Genomic DNA, 22480 nt, shown 5'->3' with positions numbered 1-22480 from the left:
TGTCCTGTACATGCTGTGTGATGGCACTCAGAATGATCTGCTCGATAACCTTCCCCAGCACCAAGGTCAGACTGACAGGCCTGTCGTTCCCCAGATCCTCCTTCCAACCCTTCATGTAGATGGGCACCACATTTGTTATCCCCCAGTTAACAGGGACATCCCTGGTTATCCAGGACTGCTGATAAATGATGGAAAGTTGCTTGGTGGCACTTCCACCAGTTCCCTCAGTATCCCTTGGTGGAGCCCATCTGGCACAATAGACTTGTGTGTGTCTAAATGGTGTAGCAGGTCACTAACCATTTCCCCTTGAATTATGAGGGCTTCATTCTGCTCCCTGTCCCCATCTTCCAGCTCAGGGGGCTGGATACCCAGAGAACACCTGGTCTTACCATGAAAGACTGAGGCAAAGGCGGCATTAAGTACCTCAGCCTTTTCCTAATCCTTTGTCACTGTTTCCCTCTGCATCCAGTGAAGGATGGAGATTCTCTTTAGTCCTCCTTTTGTTGCTAAAGTATTTATAGAAACCTTTTTTATTGTCTTTTACAGCAGTAGCCAGATTAAGTTCTAGTTGGGCTTTGGCCCTTCTAATTTTCTCTCTCCATAACCTCACAACATCCTTGCAGTCCTCCCAAGTTGCCTGCCCCGTCTTCCAAAGGTCATAAACTCTCTTTTTTCTCCCTGAGCTCCAGCCAAAGCTCTCTGCTCAGCCAAGCTAGTCTTCTTCCCAGCCAGCTTGTCTTTCGGCACATGGGGATGGCCTGCTCCTGTGCCTTTAAGATTTCCTTCTTGAAGAATGTCCAGCCTTCCTGGACTCCTTTGCTCTTCAGGATTGCCTCCCAAGGGACTCAGTCATCCGGGTCCCTAAACAGGCCAAAGTCTGCCCTCTGGAAGTCCAAGATAGCAGTTCTGCTGACCCCCTTGCTTACTTCTCTGAGAATCAAAAACTCTATCATCTCATGATTGCTGTGCCCAAGACGGCCTCCAACCATCACATGACCCACAAGTCCTCCTCTGTTTGCAAACAACAGGTCCAGCAGGGCACTTTCCCTAGTTGGCTCCCTCACCAGCTGTGTCAGGAAGCTATCTTCCATACACTCCAGGAACCTCCTAGACTGTTTCCTCTCCACTGTATTGTATTTCCAGCAGACATCTGGTAAGTTGAAGTCCCCCACAAGGACAAGGGCTAGCAATTGTGAGACTTCTCCCAGCTGCTTATAGAATATTTCATCTGTCTCTTCATCCTGGTTGGGCGGTCTGTAACTGACTCCCACCATGATATCTGCCTTGTTGGCCTTCCCTCTGATTCTCACCCATAAATACTCAACCCTTTCATCCCATCGTCAAGCTCTAGACAGTCAAAACTCCCTAATATACAGGGCCAGCCCACCACCTCTCCTTCCTTGCCTATCCCTTCTGAAGAGTTCATAGCCATCCTTTGCAGCACTCTGGTTGTGTGAGTCATCCTACTGTGTTTACATGATTGCAACTCTGTCATAGTTTTCCACCTGCAGAATGGCTTCCAACTCCTCCTGTTTGTTGCCCATACTGCATGCATTGGTGTAGATGTGCTTCACTTGCACTATAGGTCCCACCGCCTTTTGGGGGGAGAAGCCCTAATTCCTATGTGAGTGTTCTGAGGTGCTCCCATGATTTCTAACACATCAATAACCCATGTGTGTTTGCTGCCTCGTGGATCTCCATCACTTACCTCCACTGACATGGCAGACCAAAGGACCTCAGTAGCACACTGTTCCTCAAACATTGACATACCGCTCCCAGGCTTATCTCTAGTGAGCCTGGTTTTATCCCTTTCCCCTTCAAATCTAGTTTAAAGCTCTTTCAAGGAGCCCTGCTAACTCCTGCGCAAAGATCTTTTTCCCTTTTTGAGACAGGTGTACCCTGTCTGTTGCCAGCAGGCCTGCTGGTGTGTAGACCAGCCCATGATCAAAAAACCCCAAATTCTGCCAGTGACACCAGATAAGAGCCACGTATTAATCTGCTGGCTCTTTCTGTTTCTTCCCTCATCATTCCCTGCAGCTGGAAGGGTAGAAGAGACCTCTACTTGTGCTCCTGATTCCTTAAACAGTCATCCCAAGGCCCTGAAGTCTCTCTTGATTACACTCAACTTCTTGACTTCTGCTGCCTACATGAAAAATCAACAACATACAATAATCTGAGGGCTGTACCAGGATAGGAAGTCTTCTCTTCACATCTTAAACCTGGGCCCCAGAGAGGCAGCAGACTTCCCTAAGAAGTGGGTCCAGTCAGCAAATTGGGCCTTCTGTTCCTCTCAGGAGACAGTCTTCTTTTCAAAATAACCCATCTTTTTTGATTTATGGAAGTGATTTTGACACAGGGCATAGGCTGAGTTAACTGTGGTGATGCCTCTAAGCTAGCTGAACCATCATCCTTGTCATTGTTTGGTTCTACTTGCAAAGCCTTGTACCCATTATGCAAGGGCACCTGGGAAGGTGGGGTGCACAGAGCAGATGCGCCTGCTGCGCTGGGCAGGAGCCTGCCTGACCAAAAGTCCATCATTGGCTTAGCTGGAGATACCTCTTGCATATCACCTCAACACCAGAACTTCTTGACAGTTCTTTCTACACTCGTGATGTTTTCTGATCTGGTAAGTGTGCAGCACACATCAGGGTGAATGTAAAGCACTGAATATGTGCTGAGCTGTTCTACTAAGCTTTTTCATCTGTCAGACATTGCTTGAAGCAAAGATGAACATTACTGTAGGCAGTGCAAAAGAAGTCACCAGCAGAAGAGCATGTACAAACCCAAATGTCATCCTCTTACTGTTCCAGGCAATGGTTTCTTGAAATCTCCCAGAAACTGCTGCTCTGAAATCAACAAGCTCATGGCATGACAACAGACTATAGAAAAAGCACTTGTACTGACCTGCAGCAGAGATAAAGTGCTTCTGAACATGAATATGGATGGACATATTACCACCATCTGCATAGTTTCCCATCTCCTTGTCCACTGTCCCAAGCAGACAGAGCAATATTTTCCTTTCAGTTGAGAGAATATTTATATTTTATTTCTAAGCTCAGAACTTTATGTAAATTCTACTTCAACTTCCAAGTTTTTTGCAGTTACAGTACAGATGACATTCTGGAAGCTGGTTCTACACACTGCCCCTTTCTCTGCTGATCTAGCCTTGGTCTGAAACCAAATACAGTGAACACTTTTCTCAGGTTATCATTTGGTCCTAGATAGAGTCCTTGTAGATGAAGGCTGATATAGATTATGCCTGCAAAGTATGAAAATTCCACAGAAGTACAAACCGTTCTTGCAAATGTTGTTTCATCCCAATTCTGTAGCTTCTCAATGGCTTCATTCATCATTTCTTCCTTATGACGGTTGTATTTCTCATTCTCAACCACTTCTGTTCTGCTTGTCACAAGGACGCACTTGCTGTCTTTTGCCCTTCCACGACCTATACAGAAACACATTTATTCTCTTTAGTTACTCTTAAGAAGTTGCAACAGCTATGCCATAGAAGAACTTTAAGGCCTTCCTGTGTGCCTCCTTTTGTTTCCCATGTTCAGATTCAGATATTGCTGCTTCTAAACAGCGTTCTCTCAGCTCTTTCTTCTTTGATGACAAACCAGAACAAGATGTCCCCTTCCAGCTATCCTCACGGATATCTCCAGTGCTGTATTGCCTACTTCTGTGGCATGCCTCAGTTAAGCTCAAGCACGCTCGACACTTCAGTTATTGTACAGCATCTTGCTGCCTTTTTGTGGAAACAAAAGCTAGAGGAGAAAAGTTCATCTTAGTCTTACTTTCTGCCCTACTAACTGGTGTCCATGAAAAAAAAAAAATCACAAAAAAACCTGGGGAACTGGAAAGTGCTGGCAAGAAAAGAGACAACAAGAGCAAGTGCCATCTCTTCCACCTGTCTATGCCTACTGCCTGCCTGCATTTTGCTGCTGTGACACAGGCAAACTAAGAACTACAGAGATTTCGTACCAGTTTAGAAGTATTTCAGTTAGAAAAAATGTTCACATTTGTTTTTGAGCTCCCATTCCCCCAAGATCATGATTTTATGTGGTTTAAAACTGACACGACCTATTTTCTTTGCATCTTTAATGGCTTGTTAAGAATAAACACTACCCTTTCACCCATAAACGTGAATTGTGGACCAATTATTTCATTATAAGACAAAAATAAGAAAATCACAGGACACAAACCCTGAAAGCAAAGGACTAAGTACAATGGAGATCAATTCCCATCAAATTATGAAGTTAACTACTCGGGTGATATGACAAAATATTGCAGATGCACCCTTGAAAGATGTAAGCAGTTTTATGACATTTAGGAATGTTAAAGAAAACCCGGTATTTGGCGTGGCTCTTCATTCCCCTCTACTGGCCGTATGGTGAAATCGCCAAGATTCAAGACCGAAGTCTTGACAGACTTTTTTAGACAAACCAAGACAAAACCAGTTTTTGTTTGGCTGTTTTGGTTTTTGTCTTGAATGATAGAGACCTGCACATGTGAAGGCCTCGGGGAACCCATGAGTAGCTGGGTTGGGAATAAGCCACTGGGCGTGGGAAGGTCTTCAAAAGCCAAGGCAATACGTGAAACTCCATTGCAGCAGTCCTTTGTAAATTGCTACAGTCAGAAAGATTTGTGCTATTTCTGACTACAGCTCTTCCAGCCATACTTCTGCTTACATGTATAATTATCCACTTGAGGAATCAGTAATCAACAGTTCAATAACCCTGTGCAGCATGGCTAATTTGCATGGCAAAAGAAAAGACACACAACATCGAGGACTCAGTTCTGTGAAGGAATTTGTCACGTCCAATACCATCATTCATCTCACTTCACTCAGGGGCACAGAGGAACAACAGCAAGACATGCACATATTACTACAGTATTTCCAAAGTGCCAATCAGTAGTAGTTTATGTCCATTTCTGGGGCAAAACACGTTTCTAAAGTAATAGCTAAAATTCCATACCTCTGACTTGGATCATTTTGGTGACATTACCGAAGTATTCATAGAGCACAACAAGGTTGCATTCAGAAATATCAATGCCTTCATCGGCAACAGATGTAGCAATTAGCAGTCTGCTGTCTTTGTTGGTTTTGAATGCATCCAGTACCCCCTTCTGCATTGGGAGGGTCATACCTACAGTACCAAGAAACTGTGTCAGGAAGAGAACACACTGAAGAGTTCCTTGAGCAAGATCCCCACATTTGCTCTTACTTAAGCAATTACAAAGGAGCATGTCCTTTTGATCTAGAAGAGTACTTTAAGTTTGCATATCCAGCTGGTTGCATACTTTACCCACTGAGCAGGAATTCCTGTTGATGTGCCACAAGAATTGTCATCCTGGGAAACACCATTTCCAACACAACACCTAGCTGATCTTTATTAGAGAGACCCATACAGCCTAGTTATTTTAAGCCCAAGCTAAGTTTTAGCTTAAGCCACATATAATTCATTTCAGCTGTACCTTCCATTCTACCTTAAAATGTCTTTGTGCGACCAAACACAAAATAAGAGGGGGATCTGTAAAAGGAATGGAAAAATACTGCTAGAAGTAATCACAAGAAGCCGTGATAGCGAACAGTTTCTAAACTTCTTCAGAACTAGCAAAAGAATCCTGCTGCAAAGGGTCACTGGCAGTGTTACTGCTGCTTTAACCAAAGATTCTGGACAGAAATGGCAAGCGTCTTCTTAGGATTGGTTAAAAGTCTTCTAGATGTGGAAGAAAGCATAGCACAAACTTGCATGGCGTTCCTCTGTTTAAAAGCACAGACATGAACAAAGGAAGAGTAGAACATTTTTAGCAGTGTAGCCGCCATAGGTCTAGCAACTGGTATTCCTCAGTGCAAACCTGCGTACTTGTTTTTTGATCTCTTCTTCCACGACCCATCAACACATCTGGCTTTATGTGGCTAAGTAGAGGGTTTGCTTCTACCCACTTCTTCAGGGCCTGGAAAGCAAATCAGGGAGTTAGATCCCTGTCCAGATTAAATGCTAGTTTGGAATAGGTAGGTGGATCCTGCCCATGCTTGCCTAGACAATCAATACTTCCAAGAACAAAAGCAGAAAAAAAAGGTGGAAGTCTGTGTCAGGAGGGAACATCTGTTAACAGGTGAGAAAGCAAGAGTCACAGCCATGATGCTAGACCCAACCATCCCACAACTGATTTCCGCTTTTCCCACCCCTGCAACTTAAAGGCTGGCTAGAGAGCAAGCAGCCTTTCACTTCTAAAAAGTATGTCTTTTTCTCTTGTAAACCAACAGATCACTGAATACTGCACCTCTGGGATCTAAAGAAAATGAGTTGCTATTTAAAAACTGCACTTTATCACTGCACAGTGAAAGTAGCACCTTAAAGCTGCTCTTACCTAAGAACAAAATTCAGTCAAGCTACAGTAGTCTTTTACATCTATAATGGAAAATTGCCAGTAGATGCTTTGTGTTGTTAGTTTGGACTTCAGCCTGCCTTTAATTTTTTTCTGGTTTGCAATTCATCCAGCATGTCTATACCCAAGGATAAAATGGGGGTTGGGACTCTCAGCCAATAAATCTGTTTACAGTAGCCAGAGACTATGTTACCTCGCAGTAAATGTTTAAGAGCTACTGAAGCTAATGATTAGCAGCACTCTTACGTCAAGCATGAACTTTTTCTGGGAACAAGGTATTGGAAGGGAGAGAAAAGATCATCCAGCCTACATCCTTGATCCTAGGCAAGTATGAAATAGACTAGTGCATCAGAAGTGTCCAGAGAACCTCTGCTCCACAAAGTCTTTCCATTTTCTCGATCAAGAACACATGCTAGGGCATAGACCTCCTTTGGGCCCATAGGAATCCTCCAGGAAACCTCTAAATACCTCCTGATGTGCAGTCAGTAATAGAGCAGAGTTGCTGGTTTATAACACTGTCACATTAAAGCCCAAAACCTTGTAACATGTCTTGTTAAAACTGACTTCAGACCTAAAGTAAAAATCTGATGTCTTAATGATCAGCTATGATACGTAGCAAGAAGAGGTGATGAAGGACAACATCCCTGTACTGTAGTTTTTAGAAAAAAGAAAAGAAAACCAAACTCATCCTATCTCAGAGCATCAGTGCTTAGGAAGACATAGAAAGTTAAGTATTTTCTTAGGAAGATCAAATACATGCATATTTTTCTATTTCCAGATCAAAATGGGAAGGGTAATAGATAAGGCATTATATTTTCTCACTTCCCATTTTAGGACCTTTAAAAAGAAACACCTTACAGCTACTAAGGCTCTTGTCTTAGCAAAGAGAAGGGTGCGAGTCTGTGGGTTATAGCGGTATGCTTCATCCAGGATGCAAGCAAGCTCTTCCAGCTTGGGATTCTCATTTGATTCATCTTTTGAAAGGGCAGTCAGTTCTGGTTCTTTCTCTGGAAGAAAACAGCAGTGTCTTGCATAATTTACCTTCCTTCATGCAGTTCTCACCCAAACCTACTTTCAAATGCCACCAACATTCTCTTTAGCATCTATTTTTATTTTCTATACCATTCATTCAGATGCAAGCTAAGTAAGCTATTGGTTAAATGAAACAAAATCCCCAGGAAAAAAAAAAAATCTGAATCTCTCACATTTTGTAGCAAACTGACAGGACAACTTCTGTGACATACTATGCATCAGAAGACAGCAGCAAAACAAACTCAGTTCTTGCAAAAGTGGTGCTATTTCTTAAGAAACAACTGACGCTAGAGGGCAGACAGCCCGGTGATTTAAAATTGCAGTCAACACTGCAACACACCAGATCACAGGCTGGTTTGCAGCACGCTGCTACTAAATCAGAAATTAGACAACAGTGCAACATCTAACTTTAAATCAGAAGCATACATGGGCCACTTGCTTCTTCCCAGAAGTTTGGGGTTCGTCCACGAGCAGTGGGCAGTGGGCAGGAGTAGGCTAGGCAGTGCACTCAGCAGTGTCTGTTCCTTATCTAATGCTGCCAGCAGCCATGACTGTAGACCATCCCCCTACTTGCGCTGCACACCCTTAGGGACACCGCTGCTTTATCTCCAAGTCAGGCATGTGGGAACCTACTACAGCATCTAGCTGCAATGACTACTACTTCCTTAGCTCCTGCACTGGAATCTTGAAGTCCCAGAAAGTACATTTCCCCCTACCTACCCTAACACTACATTTGCACCCACGTGGACACTAGATCTTCTGAAAAGCATAAAGTTTCTGGAAAAACAAATGCACTTATTCTGAAGAAAACACTTGGATCATCCATTCAAAACCCACCCGGATGCAGTCCTGAGTAATGTGCTCTGGGCAATCCTGCTTTAGCAGGGGAGTTGGACTGGATGATCTCGAGAGGTCCCTTCCAACTCTGAAAATTCTGTGATTCTGTGATCCTACCATAAGCCCTCCTCTCCCCTGCAACTGCCACAGGTACTGTGTGAAATACCTTGAAATTTGGCTGTCAGTTTCTTCTCTAACTCTGTATATGGTCCATTTTTGACATTTGTGAAAAATTCAATTAGGTAGGCTAAAGCATCTTCAATGCGGGCATCTTCACTGATGATGAGAGCATCGTTGAATTTCTGCTCAGAAAGAGAGACATACACATTTAAACCTCATTTTGAATGGGAAAAGGGATAATTGGAAATTTTATTTAGCTAGATGAAGTATTGCAAACTTGTGTTGTTCTTCCATTTGCATGACAACACAAGCATTATAAAGCATTACTCTGCACTATACTGTTCTTAGTGAGTATCTTAAGACACAACTCTTACACATTATGCTTTAGCCTGTGCCAAATAAAATTATTAGGTTCAAACACTGCTCCTAGGTGAGCATACCTGTATCAGAAGGAACAGGATGACTCCACCTCTGTATGGAAGGAAAGAGGATATGCGCTTACCCGCAGGTGTTCAGTGCAAATGAAAAGGTCTCTACAAATGCTGCTCTCCTTCTCCTTATCTTCCAGTTGCAACAGTCTGCATTTCTTCTGAGTGGCAACTATCCAGTGTTCATATTTCTGTGTTCCAAAATCATTCTTGTTGATTTGGGAGATAGTATCTAGTAAAGAAGGAGGAAACAAACATTTTTTCATCTTGACTAACAAATAACCAGAAGAGTTAGTTAGAAGATAACACATTTTCCGTGAATGTTAGGTCTCAAAAGCCTATGCAGAAGAACACTGTATGATATAATCACAGAATCACCAAGGCTGGAAGGCACGTGTGGAGGTCTTCAGTCCAACCCTCTGCTCAAAGCACGGTCACCTAGAACTGTTTGCTCAGGATCATGTCCAAATGGATTTTGAGCAACTCCAAGTTGTGCAGTACTCCACAACTTCTCTGGGCAACCTGCTCCAGTGTTTCACCACTCTTACAGCAAAGAAGTTCTTCCTGTTGTTTAAGTATTTCTGTTTGTGTGCACTGCCTCCTGTCCTGCCTGTCGGAACCATCTGAGAAGAGTCTGGCTCTGTCTTCTTCACTCCCTGTTTCAATGCATACCCAGATGTTGGACTAAAATTAACCCAGTACAATTCAGCTGAGGATCTATGTACGTACACACATCTGCAGAGTCTTTAGCAATAAAATTAGAGCTCACTTGTCCTGTAAGAAGCTTCCAGTATTCAAGACACTGCATGTGCATTGCTCCTTGAATTAGCAGCTACTCAATAGTGAAGTACTCCTTTGCTAAACGGTCCATGGTACTTAAAGGCACGTTATCCAGGACCCGTTACCTGAGGCAGAACTAGTCAATACCTATTTGTCACATACATACTCTGTCACAGTGATTCACAAACATCATTAATCAGAGGGTCCACAGAAGGGAAGCCAATGGTGTTCACGCAAGCGCAATAGTGATGCAGAAATAAGCTTCAGAAGTGTTTGTTTGCTTAATTTAGCGTGCACTTTGAAAATCCCACTATATTTGTTCTTTGTTGGTGTTTCTTGGGTTTTGGGTTGGGTTTTATTTGGTTGGGTGGTTTTTTTTGCTTTGGTCATTTTTTTTAAGTCTCCTTCCCTGCCCCAGAATATAGTTCAGTCTCCAGTATCTGGAAAGGGGGGGGGATCTAGAAAGTATAGGACTGAGGTTAACAGGCTTAAGGCACCCTAATCAGTTTGCAAAAACCAGTCTAAGCTCAGAAAAAAACGCTGTAATTCAGAACTGGATAGACCAAGACTGATCCTGAGAGTAGCCATCTGTTGGTCTCTGCTTTGTACCCCCTCTAGCTCTCAAATTTGTTGATAACAGCCTCTTACTGGACACCACTTAGAAACTCTGCAAAAGCAGAAAACATCAGTTGATTTCTGCAAGGCTTCAGAATTAGGTCTCATGACTGTGAGACCCATTCTCTTCTCACAGCCATGCACGTCCCTCTCTGCAAACCTTCACACCACTGCAGCTCCTGGGGCTGGAATCCTACAGACAGGTGTCTCCTTTCTTAAGCAGCCATATCCTCTCTCTGATGGTGTTCATGTTCCACAAAGCCTCCTCTGTAAAATTACCTTAAAAGCTTTTCAGTAGGAAATAGTGAAGAAAATAAGAATAAACAGTGGAAACAGGGGTATCTAAAGGTAGAAGGAGGGCAAAATGCTGACCAGAAAATGTGGCCAGGGCACCCCTAGAAATAACTCTGAGCGCAACTCAGAGAAGCCAGTGAAAATACGAGAAGAAGTGTCAGAGCAGCAAAAGTGAAAGGAAACTTTTGCTGAAGGGAAGAAATCACAACATTCAGAGTAACACCATAACTGAGACCCTTCCTGTTTTCCATAACAGAGACAGATTTAGGTACAAAGCATTTGAAGAAATGCTTAAATAAGAACATACGGGTATCTCTCATCAATGAAATCCGGCTCATTGCATTTTGAAAGCAAGCTCTTTGGTAGTTTAATTTCAGATTCTTTAAACATTCAGAATGATTTCACAGTGTGAAACACAGACCATCCTTAGCTGCGTGAAACACAGGTTGAAATCCAAGCAAAAATATTTATGATTATCAAACTAATCCCATGTAACAGGAAAATAGTTGACAACTCTACCTGTAATTTCTTATTTAGGAAATACTGGTTAGAGGCAAGTAAAAAGGGAAGAGGAGAAGAGAAGTGGGAAAAGAGTGACTGTTCTAGCAGCCGTGAGGATTCACATTGATGTAATCAAAGACTGAATCTCAGTTACAGGCATATTACAGTATCTTACCCACTGAGTAAATCGTCCTCATCAACACTTCTGTCTCGGACATCAGACCTGAGATAATGCCTGCAAAGCGATTCTGAACTCGCATTTTAACCCATCTGACATCTAGAGACAAGAAATGTGAGTGAGTGGCCCAAATAAGTAAAACATTTCCCTGAGCAGCACAGAACAAAATCTTGTCTAAGAGAATGCTACATCTGGCGGTCTATACAATCATAATGATGTTTACTGTTAATGAGCATTATACTCACACAGAAAGAAACAGCCCTCAATCTTCACTGGCAGAACTGAATAAAAACTAGAGATTGTGGATCTAAGCAAAGAAAAAATTTGCCCAAATGGGCACTGCCATATTGCAGGGCAACAGTGAAATTCATGCTTAAACTCCTTTCAAGCTAGCAGGAGGCAAAGCTCCAGCTTAGATTTAAACTTTTAACTTCACCTGACCAAAGGGGAATTGGATAGCTGCCTCAACTATGGTGCTCTGCATCTCACGGGAAAATAAAAAGGAAGCACGCTTACATGTTTCTGGCTTGTTTCCGAATCTCTGCAGATCCTCTTTGTTCTCTCTGACAGTGGATATGGCCTGTATGTCAAGGTAGGAGCAGAGGGTACAGATGTGCTCTATCGTTTCCTTGATGCTCTTGGCATTACCAACTCCAACAGAAGCAGTTAAACCTACAATCTGAGCACATACATGAATAGCAGTGGTTGTTCCTTTGTCACAAATGAAAAAAAAAATATCAGGAGACATTGTTACTAATCGCCAAGTTGTCACTGTCTTCAAAAACAAGGAAACAAAACAAGCAGCTGAATGTGCAAGGACTAAATCTTGAGAGCCAAACCTTGTCCCTACTCATGCCCTCTCCAAGGCACTCACGCTTAGAGTATTCAAACTGAAAATAAATTACCCACCCACTTAAATCCATAACCAGCTGTATTTGTCAGTGCTCATCATATACAGAAACAGCAAATCCACCTCCAGAATTGTCCTGTGCATTCATTGTCTTCTCATGCTTCTCTTCTTCTCATGCTCTCTTCTTCTGAGAAGACACATCTTCTCAGCTGGACCAAAACCTCCTGCAAGCGGAGGCAATGGCCCCACTTTATCATGGCAGAAGACAGCAACAGAGAGGGGACAAGGAGGTTACAAAGCTCTGTGGCACCTGCTTTCTTCCCAGACCAGTCCTGTTGCGCTCAAGTAATTCAGTCCCCCCTGTCATGCTTGATCAGTCCTTCTTGGCAGCTGGAGAGAAGATGTAACATGGCAAAACAGCCCAGAGGTGTCCAAGAAGTGGGAAAAAGCATGGTGGATGCTACCGTTTCAATTTGCAACCATCATTAAACGGGAGTTTGAACTGGACTAACACAAAAGGCAGGACCTCAGTCAGGCTTTACCAACTGCACTGCAGAATAATTTAATGTTTCCACCACTGACAGGCTGGGCCTTACCTGAGGCAGCTGGTTTGCAGAGGAGTCAAATTTTTGTTCCAGGTATCTGGTCATTAACACATTGTAAGGGTGGTTGCCCGTAGTGTTGTGGCACTCATCAAATATCATCAGAGTGAAGATGGAGAGGGAGCTAAGGATCCCTTCCTCGATGGCATTCACAAGAATCTGGGGTGTCAGCACAATGATGTCACTGTCCTGTATAACCTTTTCTACAGATACATGTGCAACTGTTTCACCACTAATTCCTTGAACAGAATATCTAGGAAGAAGAGGCAAAAGATAGAGTATGAAAAAGGATGTCTTGCAGTGCAAAAAAAATCTAGAAGGATGGACTTTTCAGCAAGCCTGAAGGGTTCTAAGTTCAAAATGTCAAATTATTTCGGCAGGCAGTTTGACCCACAGAAGCTGAGAAAAACAAACTGCTGAGGGTAAACAACTGGATTTTCAACTCTGATTAACTAAAATATATTAGATTTGAGGGGTGGTGATTTTGTACATTTAAGCTGCATGTGTCAATTCACAGGTAAGCTGTATTTGGAGATCCTGCCCTTCATTCCTTTTCTGTGTATGTCTGGCAGCATGGGACTGCTTTCTGTCCAGCACCTTCCTTTTCCCATAATTACAAGGATTCTTATGTGGATATCCAGTAATCAGTTCCTTCAAAATCAGAAGCTATGGGCTGTTGATACTTCCCTAAATAACTTTCAGTTCCATCTGAGAGGTGGACTGTCATTTTCTGATTAGAGGTTGAAAACCCAGACAAGTTTGGGCCCTTCCATTTGGAAAAGAAGGAGAGGCTCTGCCATTTGAGAATGGCGAGAGGAATCCCACTGCTGCTGCCTGGAACTGAAGCAGGGCTGAAAGGAGTCTCAAGAGAGAACACATTTCACCCTTTTCCAGAGGCAAGCACAGGTATACTTTGTCCATTTCAGTAAATGCTGCACAACTAGTGCTTAAGCTCTCCAAAAGCAGACTTCAGACTCTCCAAACAAAGTCTACCATGGTAACTTGCCATTTTTACCACTAGGCATCATCCTTATGTTAATGCCAAACACTCTTCTTACCAGTAAACCCATTACATTTTGCCCTAGCCGCAGCTGATCTAGAGGGCAGTTGATTTTCTGTGGAGGAAGCCACCAGGTAGACTTACACTTACCCACTTCTTTCAAAATGCTGCTTGAACACAGTTTTCTGTTGTTCGTACACTGGCACTTTAGTTGCAAGAAAGACAACTTTTGCTTTTTGTCCTGCAGGCATGTTTTGGAAATGGTGTTCACAAATCAGAAGTGCCACAAAAGTTTTTCCAGATCCTTTAAACAAAGAACATGAAAGGCAAAGCACTAGTATGAAAGGGCATGTTTGTAAGCAGGAGCCTGGGCCATCTGGATGCCCTGTAACCATGGGGAGCTGGCAAGGGGGCTGTAACACTTCCAGACGCTCTGGGGCCAGATTTGAACACATGCTTGCTGCTTACTCAGGTGGGTAATCATCCCTTTCTCTCTTGCTGTCTCAGTCTGTAAAGACCATGTGAGAGTCACTGGGAAGGAAAATCCATTTGCAGTTTTATTTGAGTTCACTGAGTCTACTTCTGCTCTTAGAGTGTGCGCCACATCAAACCAGACCATGGTACAGGCACCAGGCACTTTCAGTTCCATCCTTCCCTACGCAGCCTTGCTCCTCTCGCATTTCTTTTCCTTCAGCACTCGGGCTCGCTGTGCAGACCACCCAGAGCTCTTCTGTGTCCCTGCCTCTGCTACCCCACCTGCCTCTCCAGGGCCCAGGGGACAATCAGGCTAGCAACATGGGAAACACCGGTGGAGAGAAAGAGCTGGTTGACCTCTCTCGCTGCTGAACTTCAATCTTCTTAACTCAGTCCTGACCTATTGCAAAAGTTTCCTGTGCTGTTTGGATGTTGCAGGCATTGCCATACAGAAGACAGGGGAGTCTCAGGACAACTCATCCTATTTTTCCTTCAACTTGCAAGCCAAATTTCTTAAAGATCTCCAGAGATCAGTGAGTGACTTTAACTCAAAAATCCACACTGGGAAGTGAGAAAGCAGAGGTCAGAACATGGGAATCTGAATGGCACTGAAGTGCCAAGAGACTCATCTGTCTTATTCAGTCTCTGTGCTGTGCTCGGTCATTAATTTCAGGTTACATCTGGATCTACTCCTGCAAGGAAGGCTGCTTTTAAATAAACAGCTAGAAAAGTTTGACTCAACCTTTACCTTCCCCTATCCTTCATAGCCTTCTCGACCAAGAGAATTTTTCTAAGAAACATGTGTTTTCCTACCTGTGGGGGCACATATCAATGTGTTTTTCCCATTGATAGCAGGCTGTGCCAGTTCAGTCTGGTAGCTCCGAGCCTTCTTTGGTTCATAAACAGGTGAAGACTGATGGATCCCTTCTAGGAGAGAACCATGTTTTTATGAAGCGTGTTGCAACAGAAATGCGTAAAATATATTGCGCCCAAACAGTTGCTATCTAAAACGACAGACGTAGAGTCCTCACAGTCTACACAAAGCATTCTCTGAGAAACAAGTCTTTTAACAGGGCATATACACCAGATGAGTTTTGTGCAGGTTTGAGGGCATACTTTTGTTATCACTCAACTGTGCTTCCTAAACTGAACTCATTTCAAGGTCTTGGCTGACAGCTCTCACCTTCAACTGGTCTTTTTTCAACTCAGAAAGGAAACACAAGGGCTTATTTCCCCCCAGATATATGCACAGTATTCATTTTGCCTTCTGCTCTACAGACTTTTGAAGATAATATAGTCTTAGATTGTGGTATTGCCAGAGGGTTTGCACTTACGGAACAGGAATTAGAAACCACTAGTGGACCAAAATTTGCCGTATGAGACATGACAGCCACTGCACAGATCCTTTGCAGCCATGTTCAGTTCTATAAACTGGCTAATATCAGGTCACATGTAAATTAGTTATATCACAGAAGAGGTGCATCAACGACAGTCTGGTTTTGGAGAACTTTTTCATAATGTGCTGACAGAACAACTTTGCATTAGAAACATGGTAAGTGAGGGGCAATCCCTAACACGTGCAATGCCCAGTACAAGATTCTTTAAAACAGAAAACAGCTAAATCAAGTCAGAGATTTGTACTGGTTCCTCAGTACCTTCCTTTGCGGCACACTGCATCTGCATCCTTCAGGAGTCTAAGGAAATGGAGAATTCCTGCCACAAACTGTTTTAAGTTGCTAGGCCTTACCTAAAGCTGAACAGAGATTTTCACTGAGATTATCACATTCTGCCTCTTCAGAAAACGTCATCGTTTCAAAGCTGTTCTCAGAGGCATCTGTGAGTTCACCATCAACATCTTTGCCATTGTCTGTACAATCACCAAAAAAAGGCATGTTATTGATGCTTTTGATTTCAAAATGTTGTATTTGCTGGGATGACAAGGTGAAGAAGTTGGTTGGTAGCATGGAAAGACTACATGAAATGATGCTGCACACAGGCTCCCTTTCAAGTAAGGTGGATGGCACTGTCTTGGGTTTAAAAGACCCACACACTTAATGCACGTTTATCTATCCCTTAAAAATCAAGGGAGATAATAGAATGGGAGGAAAGTTATATCCTCTGTGTTTAGTGACAAGATTACAGATTTAACATGGACATTAACCACAAGAATGAAAAATACTTAGGAGTTCAAAGAAGCTTTGTAAATTCAAGACTTTGTTCTCTCTTTCCCCCCACCTTTTGGAAGGACCTAGAAATTGCAAGACTATCTCCAACCTTTATCTTACATGATAATCAATAGAGATTCCAAAGATACTTGCTAAAATTTTATTTGGCCCCATGATTATTAACTTCTCAAAGAACTGTCACTGGGCTTTGCATGAAGAGTCTCATTGCAAACAGACAACATGATCGCAAAGCGCTGATTTTGGAAAGGGAGAAAGAGCACATTTGCACCCTAATTCAGCTCCAGAAAGCATTAATTAACATCCAGTTAATTTCTACTAGCAATGCTTCTTAACTGCTAGTATTAAAATGCTTCTAATATGGACAAGGTTTCTTCAGTAGACTGACTGTGGCTTTTTTAAGTTGGATGTTATCAGCAGCTGCCCCAAAAGACAGTGGTATCTTTAACTTATAAAATATAACTGTTAACCAAATAATATGTACAGCCACCAGCTACATAAAGTAATATCTACATACATACAAGTGTTATTCTTATATATTCTACATATGTAATTATTTATACATTTATTAACTATGTATATAATTTTTTTATATATCATAATTAATTCTCCAGGTAAGAAATTAGACACATTTGAAAATAGCAATAAAAACATTTCAAAATAAGAAATATTGTTTAAGCCACTTAAAAATAGTTTGTCCCCATTGCTAATTAAAAACAATTCAAACAGTCACTTATGGTTTGGGAGAAAACAACGTAGATATAAAGAAATACAATCCATTTTATCTAAAATCACTTGTCTTTCATATTATTTTGTAGTGAAATACTGTATTCCACTCTAAATTCTCCCATGCTGCAGGGTAGTAACATAGGTATTTTTCAAGTGGTAAAAGGTAAATTCCATGACAAAAGCAAAATCTTATTAGGGGAAATTCTGCATTTTTTTAAAAAAATGAAGAAAATCACTTAGTAAATGCAGCTTATTGATTTCTCAAATAAAAAAGTGTATTATCTGCTCTGTGGATCACAGAAGTGTATCACTTTCTAGAATATCAAATTATTAATCATACTTTATCAGAAAACATGGCATCTATCACAACTCAAGCAACCAAAAAGATGGCAAAAGGTGAATTACACTTTGTTGGTTTTGTACCTTCAGAGCCTTGTATGCTGTTTGATTCCATTTACCAAAAGAAGACATCATTCATAACTGTATCACAGAATCACAGAATGGTCAGGGTTGGAAGGGACCTATGGAGATGACCTAGTCCAACCCCCCTGCCAGAGCAGGGTCACCTACAGCAGGTTGCACAGGACAGTGTGCAGGAGGTTTTTGAACATCTCCAGAGAAGGGGACTCCACAGCCTCTCTGGGCAGCCTGTGCCAGTGCTCTGCCACCCTCAAAGTAAAGAAGTTTTTCCTCATGTTGAAAAGGAATTTCCTCTGTTCCAGCTTGTGCTAGTTGCCCCTTGTCCTGTTGCTAAGCACCACTGAAGAGTTTCTCCCCATCCTCTTGACACCCACCCTTTAGATATTTATGAGCATTGATGATATCCCCTCTCAGCCTTCTCTTCTCCAGGCTAAGCAGACCCAGGTCTCTCAGCCTTTCCTTGTAAGAGAGGTGCTCTGTTGCCCTGATCATCTTCAAAGCCCTCCGCTGGACTCTGTCCAGTAGTTCCCTGTCTTTTTTCGAACTGGGGAGCCCAGAATTGGACAGATTACTCCGCATGCGGCCTCACCAGGGCAGGGTAGAGAGGGAGAATGACCTCTCTCATCCTGCTGGCCACGGTCTTTTTAATGCACCCCAGGATACCATTGGCCTTCTTGGCCACAAGGGCACATTGCTGGCTCATGGTCAACTTGTTGTCCACCAGGACTCCCAGATCCTTCTCCGCAGAGCTGCTGTCCAGCAGGTCAACCCCTATCCTGTACTGGTGCATGGGGTTATTCCTCCCCAGGTGCAGTACCCTACACTTGCCCTCGTTGAACTTCATTAGGTTCCCCTCCACCCAACTCTCCAGCCTGTCCATGTCTTGCTGAATGGCAGCACAGCCTTCCAGCATGTCAGCCACTCCTCCCAGTTTTGTGTCATCAGCCAACTTGCTGAAGGTACACTCTGTCCCCTCATCCAAGTCATTGATGCATATGTTGAACAGGACTGGACCAGTACTGACCCCTGAGGGACACCACTTGTTACAGACCTCCAACTGAACTCTGCACCGCTGATCACAGCCCTCTGAGCTCTGCCATTCAGCCAGTTCTCAGTCCACCTCACTGTCTACTCATCTAATCCACACTTCCTAAGCTTGCCTATGAGGATGTTATTGGAGACAGTGTCAAAAGCCTTGCTGAAGTTGAGGTAGACAATGTCCGCTGCTCTCCCCTCATCTACCCAGCCACTCATTCCGTCATAGAAGGCTATCGGATTGGTCAAGCATGATTTCCCTTTGGTGAATCCATGTTGACCACTCCTGATAACCTTCTTTTCCTCCACATACTTAGAGATGACATCCAGAATGAGCTGTTCCAACAACCTTGTAAGGATGGAGGTGAGGCTGACCAGCCTGTAGTTTCCTGGGTTCTCCTTGCCTTTTCTGAAGACTGGAGTGACATTGGCCTTCCTCCAGTCCTCAGGCACCTGGCCTGTTCTCTAGGACCTTTCAAAGATGACGGAGAGAGGCAATAACATCTGCCAGCTCCCTCAGCGCTTATGGGTGCATCCCATTGGGGACCATGGATTTGTGGGTGTTGAGGTTGCCTAAGTGATCTCTAACCTGATCCTCCTCAACCAAGGGAAAGTCTTCCTTTCTCCAGACTCTTTCTCTTACCTCCAGGGTCTGGGATTCCTGAGGGCTGGCCTTAGCAGTAAAGACTGAAGCAAAGGCAGCATTCAGTAACTCTGCCTGGGAGTTACATGGGAGGAAAAATACCCAAAAAATAGTTTCTGATTGTTTGTAGGGTTGTACCTATATTTCATTTTATATAAAGGATATTTTAATTTTTTTTAAAAAAGGGTTTTATTTTTAAACAACAATGAGCAATACAGTCTGATGGCATCCTTTTAAATTAGCCCTATTCTCCTGGGAAAAAAAAATTACTGTCTGGTGCAAGAATTGAAAAAGAGCATCATAAAAACAAATCACAGTTTACCTTCTCTCATACCCCATAGATCACTTGCATTGTAGTATCCTGTGTTATCTAGTGCCAGTTGAAGGCTTTTCGGCCAGTTTTCCTTATCCGATCGACAGAGACATTCAATGAGTTTAGTTATCCCGGCTGTTTTGCTTCTGTATTCGCTAATCTGCACACACAACAAACAGAAGTTGCTGTAGCTTCCAAGTGATCAAAAACAGTGTTCTTTGATTGATATTTTGATTTGTTTTGTTTGATGTTCAGTTGAAAATTGCATTTCCTTATCACAGAATAAAAGGTTTCCAATAAAATTCAGTCATTTACCTACTACTGCTGCAATTCTGCCAGCCTAGGCATACATTAAACTTAGCTGGACTACATCAACAGGTAGGCTATTTGCTTGAATATTCACAAGGTCTGAAACACTGCAGAGCTATTCTGTGAATTTTCATCTGGCAAGGTCCTTGTAATAGGCCATATTGGCCATAAACTGCTGAGGCCAAATTGATTAAAAAACATTCCAGAATAGGAAAATGCAAAAGTACAAAATTTATGGCAGGCCTCATGTTTGGTCAGATACAATAGCTTTCCAAATGTTATGTATCTCTGTAAAGAAGTACATACAACCCTTTCGCACGCTGCCTTATCCATTGGGCTGGATGGATGAAGAATGAGATGTGCTGGTGTTGCAGACAGCGCTGCTGTGGGAAGCTGCAGCCACACAGCAAAGCCTCCTCTAAGCAGAAGAAAGTGACATCCCTCCCCAGGGGACCATGGCTGTCCATCCTCCTCCCTCAGCAGCCTGACGGATGGGCACCAGTTCATCCCGCAACTGAGGCAGCCAGCACTTCTCCACAGCAAAACTGGGCAAATACTGGGATGTTACCATTAACCATACCTGCAGGATCTCGTCACACTCCCTTTCTATCAGGCATGTGTTTATGTAGGGCATGAGCTCTACTGGATCAATTTCTAGCATTGTTGCTTCTATCCGCTTCAACAGCTGTCTGTGCAACTCCAGTTTTTCCAGTTTGCTGAAGTCCCAGTTTTCAATTGCTTCTGCCAGTCCACTGTAACCTTTCAGAAAAAGAGAGCGATTGTTACTGTGAATTCACTCTCCAGCTAGAATAGGTAGGAACAAGCTGAAAAAAACACTTTCTCAGTCGCACTGGAGAACTTAAAATCATTTTGGCCTGTAACTGACAAAAATCTAGGTGAATCGCAAATAGCTTTTATAGATTAAGTGATTGTTTTCCTTTACAGCACTTGTATGTATAACATGAAAAAAGCCTATGCTAAAAGAGCAGTAACACTTGCTAAGAGAAAAACGAGCTACTCAGTGTCACAGCTTACATCACCCAAGCAACTGTAACAACCCCCTTCCTTTGATCCATACAATCCTTGGATCCCTACAGGCCATGATACTCTTCCACAGGAATTCCCAGAGCACAGGACACTGCGCAGGATCACAAACACCTTTGGTCCCCCTTTCTTTTATTTACCAGCCCTTTACCTTTTAGTCCTGTCCCTGGCTCCACCCTCCTTCAAAAATCCTTTTCATATTGGATTTAAGTCAGTCCCTGACTGCACACAACCCAGACACCTGCAGCCTGGAGAGTCAAGCAAACAGCTGAAAATACCGGCCTCGAACATAGTGGCAGGGAATCATATTTAGAGGACTTGTGTGATTTGCTGTGTAGGCTCCAGAGGTGGAAGAAAGCCAGACAGGGTCCCAGAGGAACTGTGGGCAAAAAGAAGGAATTTGCCTAATTTTTTATTTTCTTTTGGAGGAGCAGGAGAGAAGTATTTATACTTACCACCACAATGTCTTTAATCTAATTATCACCTATCTCTGCATCTGGCAAATACAAGAGTAATGCTATATTCTAGTCTCAGGCCCAGTTAGTAAATACTTGGGATAGCACCCGGAGTCAGCAGGCTAACCTCTTCAGTTTTCTGCTGAAGATGCACCAAACTGAACACTATCAACATGTTTAAAGAAGGTATTTTTGCAATTCCGAAATTAGGACTATCACAGGCTCGTAAAAAGTTGCTCTGGACCTAGTATTTGTTTTAAGGGGAGAGTGGGCTAAATCAAAATTATAAGAAATTTTGTAATAATTGCTCACTGATATACACTAACTATCCATAGTTAATCGTAAGTAAATACATTTAAAAAAAAAAAAAGTTGCTTATGGCATAAGATTCTGGGGTTCAAGATAGTTAACAAATCACCAACAAGATTCTATGATAGAACCTACAAGTATAGGGAAAGCTGCCAAATCCTGGAAATTTTACACCTTCACAATCTCCTCTATCACATTTTAGAAAGGAAATGGCATTAGGACCTCACACATCAAGCAGTCATAGCTACTGAGGAACAATCATCTCATTTATAAAGTATTAATGGTTACTTCTCGAAACGTAACACTTTTAAGACCTTGGAATAATTCTTAAAAATCAGTTTCTAATTTAAGACTATGTCCTTGAATGAAGTTATCCCATGCTACCAGTTAACCCGCACACACATCCTGAAACCAATTTTGCTTTCCCTTTCAGAGGATTTAGCTTTCTTTAATTATATTTGGTGAGAAAAATGTGTCTTCTCTAAACGGCCCAAGAAAGACAAGTCTCCTGTCAATGAGGCTTTATTCTGCATTCCCTCATCCTTCACTGAGTTTCTCCATGAGCTAAACTGTTTCAGCTGCTTCTAAGACAGGCCTTTCCCCGTGACTTCGAGTTTAATTTCCGTCGTCTATCAACCTACTTTTCCCCACCGCACCTTATCTGATGTGACAAGACCCAACAGCAGAAGCCGAAGGATAACAGGGTGATGCTTCACATCCCGGGTGCGCTGGGTTGGTTTGCCCAGCTGAATGCGGGCGGCGGCTGTGGCTCTGGCAAGGACAGGGAGAAGCGCAGGAGACCATGCGTGCGAGTGGGAACCGACCTGCTGCCCCCAGGGCGTCCAGGAAGCCCCGGAACCATCCCTCCACCTCCAGCTGCAGGATGGTATCCAGAAACAGCGCGGCGGGCGCCGGAACCCCCTTCTCCTCTTCCTT

General features: G+C 42.9%; 1 protein-coding gene across 1 annotated transcript in view; it reads right to left on the bottom strand.

Annotated features, from left to right (window-relative positions):
• The window catches only part of DDX58 (DEAD (Asp-Glu-Ala-Asp) box polypeptide 58), a 25720-nt gene extending 3249 nt beyond the window's left edge, over positions 1 to 22471 (bottom strand). The window contains exons 1-15 of the mRNA XM_009885257.1: positions 22369 to 22471; positions 20317 to 20495; positions 19437 to 19587; positions 15852 to 15971; positions 14918 to 15031; positions 13781 to 13934; positions 12625 to 12883; positions 11695 to 11857; positions 11176 to 11277; positions 8885 to 9042; positions 8429 to 8564; positions 7252 to 7400; positions 5868 to 5958; positions 4977 to 5147; positions 3294 to 3445 (exon numbers count right to left, since the gene is read on the bottom strand). Coding sequence (XP_009883559.1) covers positions 3294 to 3445; positions 4977 to 5147; positions 5868 to 5958; positions 7252 to 7400; positions 8429 to 8564; positions 8885 to 9042; positions 11176 to 11277; positions 11695 to 11857; positions 12625 to 12883; positions 13781 to 13934; positions 14918 to 15031; positions 15852 to 15971; positions 19437 to 19587; positions 20317 to 20397 — 2001 coding nt within the window. The 5' untranslated portion in view covers positions 20398 to 20495; positions 22369 to 22471. The remainder of the gene's footprint in view (positions 1 to 3293; positions 3446 to 4976; positions 5148 to 5867; positions 5959 to 7251; positions 7401 to 8428; positions 8565 to 8884; positions 9043 to 11175; positions 11278 to 11694; positions 11858 to 12624; positions 12884 to 13780; positions 13935 to 14917; positions 15032 to 15851; positions 15972 to 19436; positions 19588 to 20316; positions 20496 to 22368) is intronic.
• Between the last annotated feature and the right edge of the window lie 9 nt (positions 22472 to 22480).

The sequence above is a fragment of the Charadrius vociferus genome, unplaced genomic scaffold (assembly GCF_000708025.1).
Source record: "Charadrius vociferus isolate BGI_N301 unplaced genomic scaffold, ASM70802v2 scaffold60, whole genome shotgun sequence".
In the NCBI taxonomy this organism is placed as follows: domain Eukaryota; kingdom Metazoa; phylum Chordata; class Aves; order Charadriiformes; family Charadriidae; genus Charadrius; species Charadrius vociferus.
Note: the sequence above shows the minus strand (reverse complement) of the source record. Positions and strands in the feature narration are given on the sequence as shown.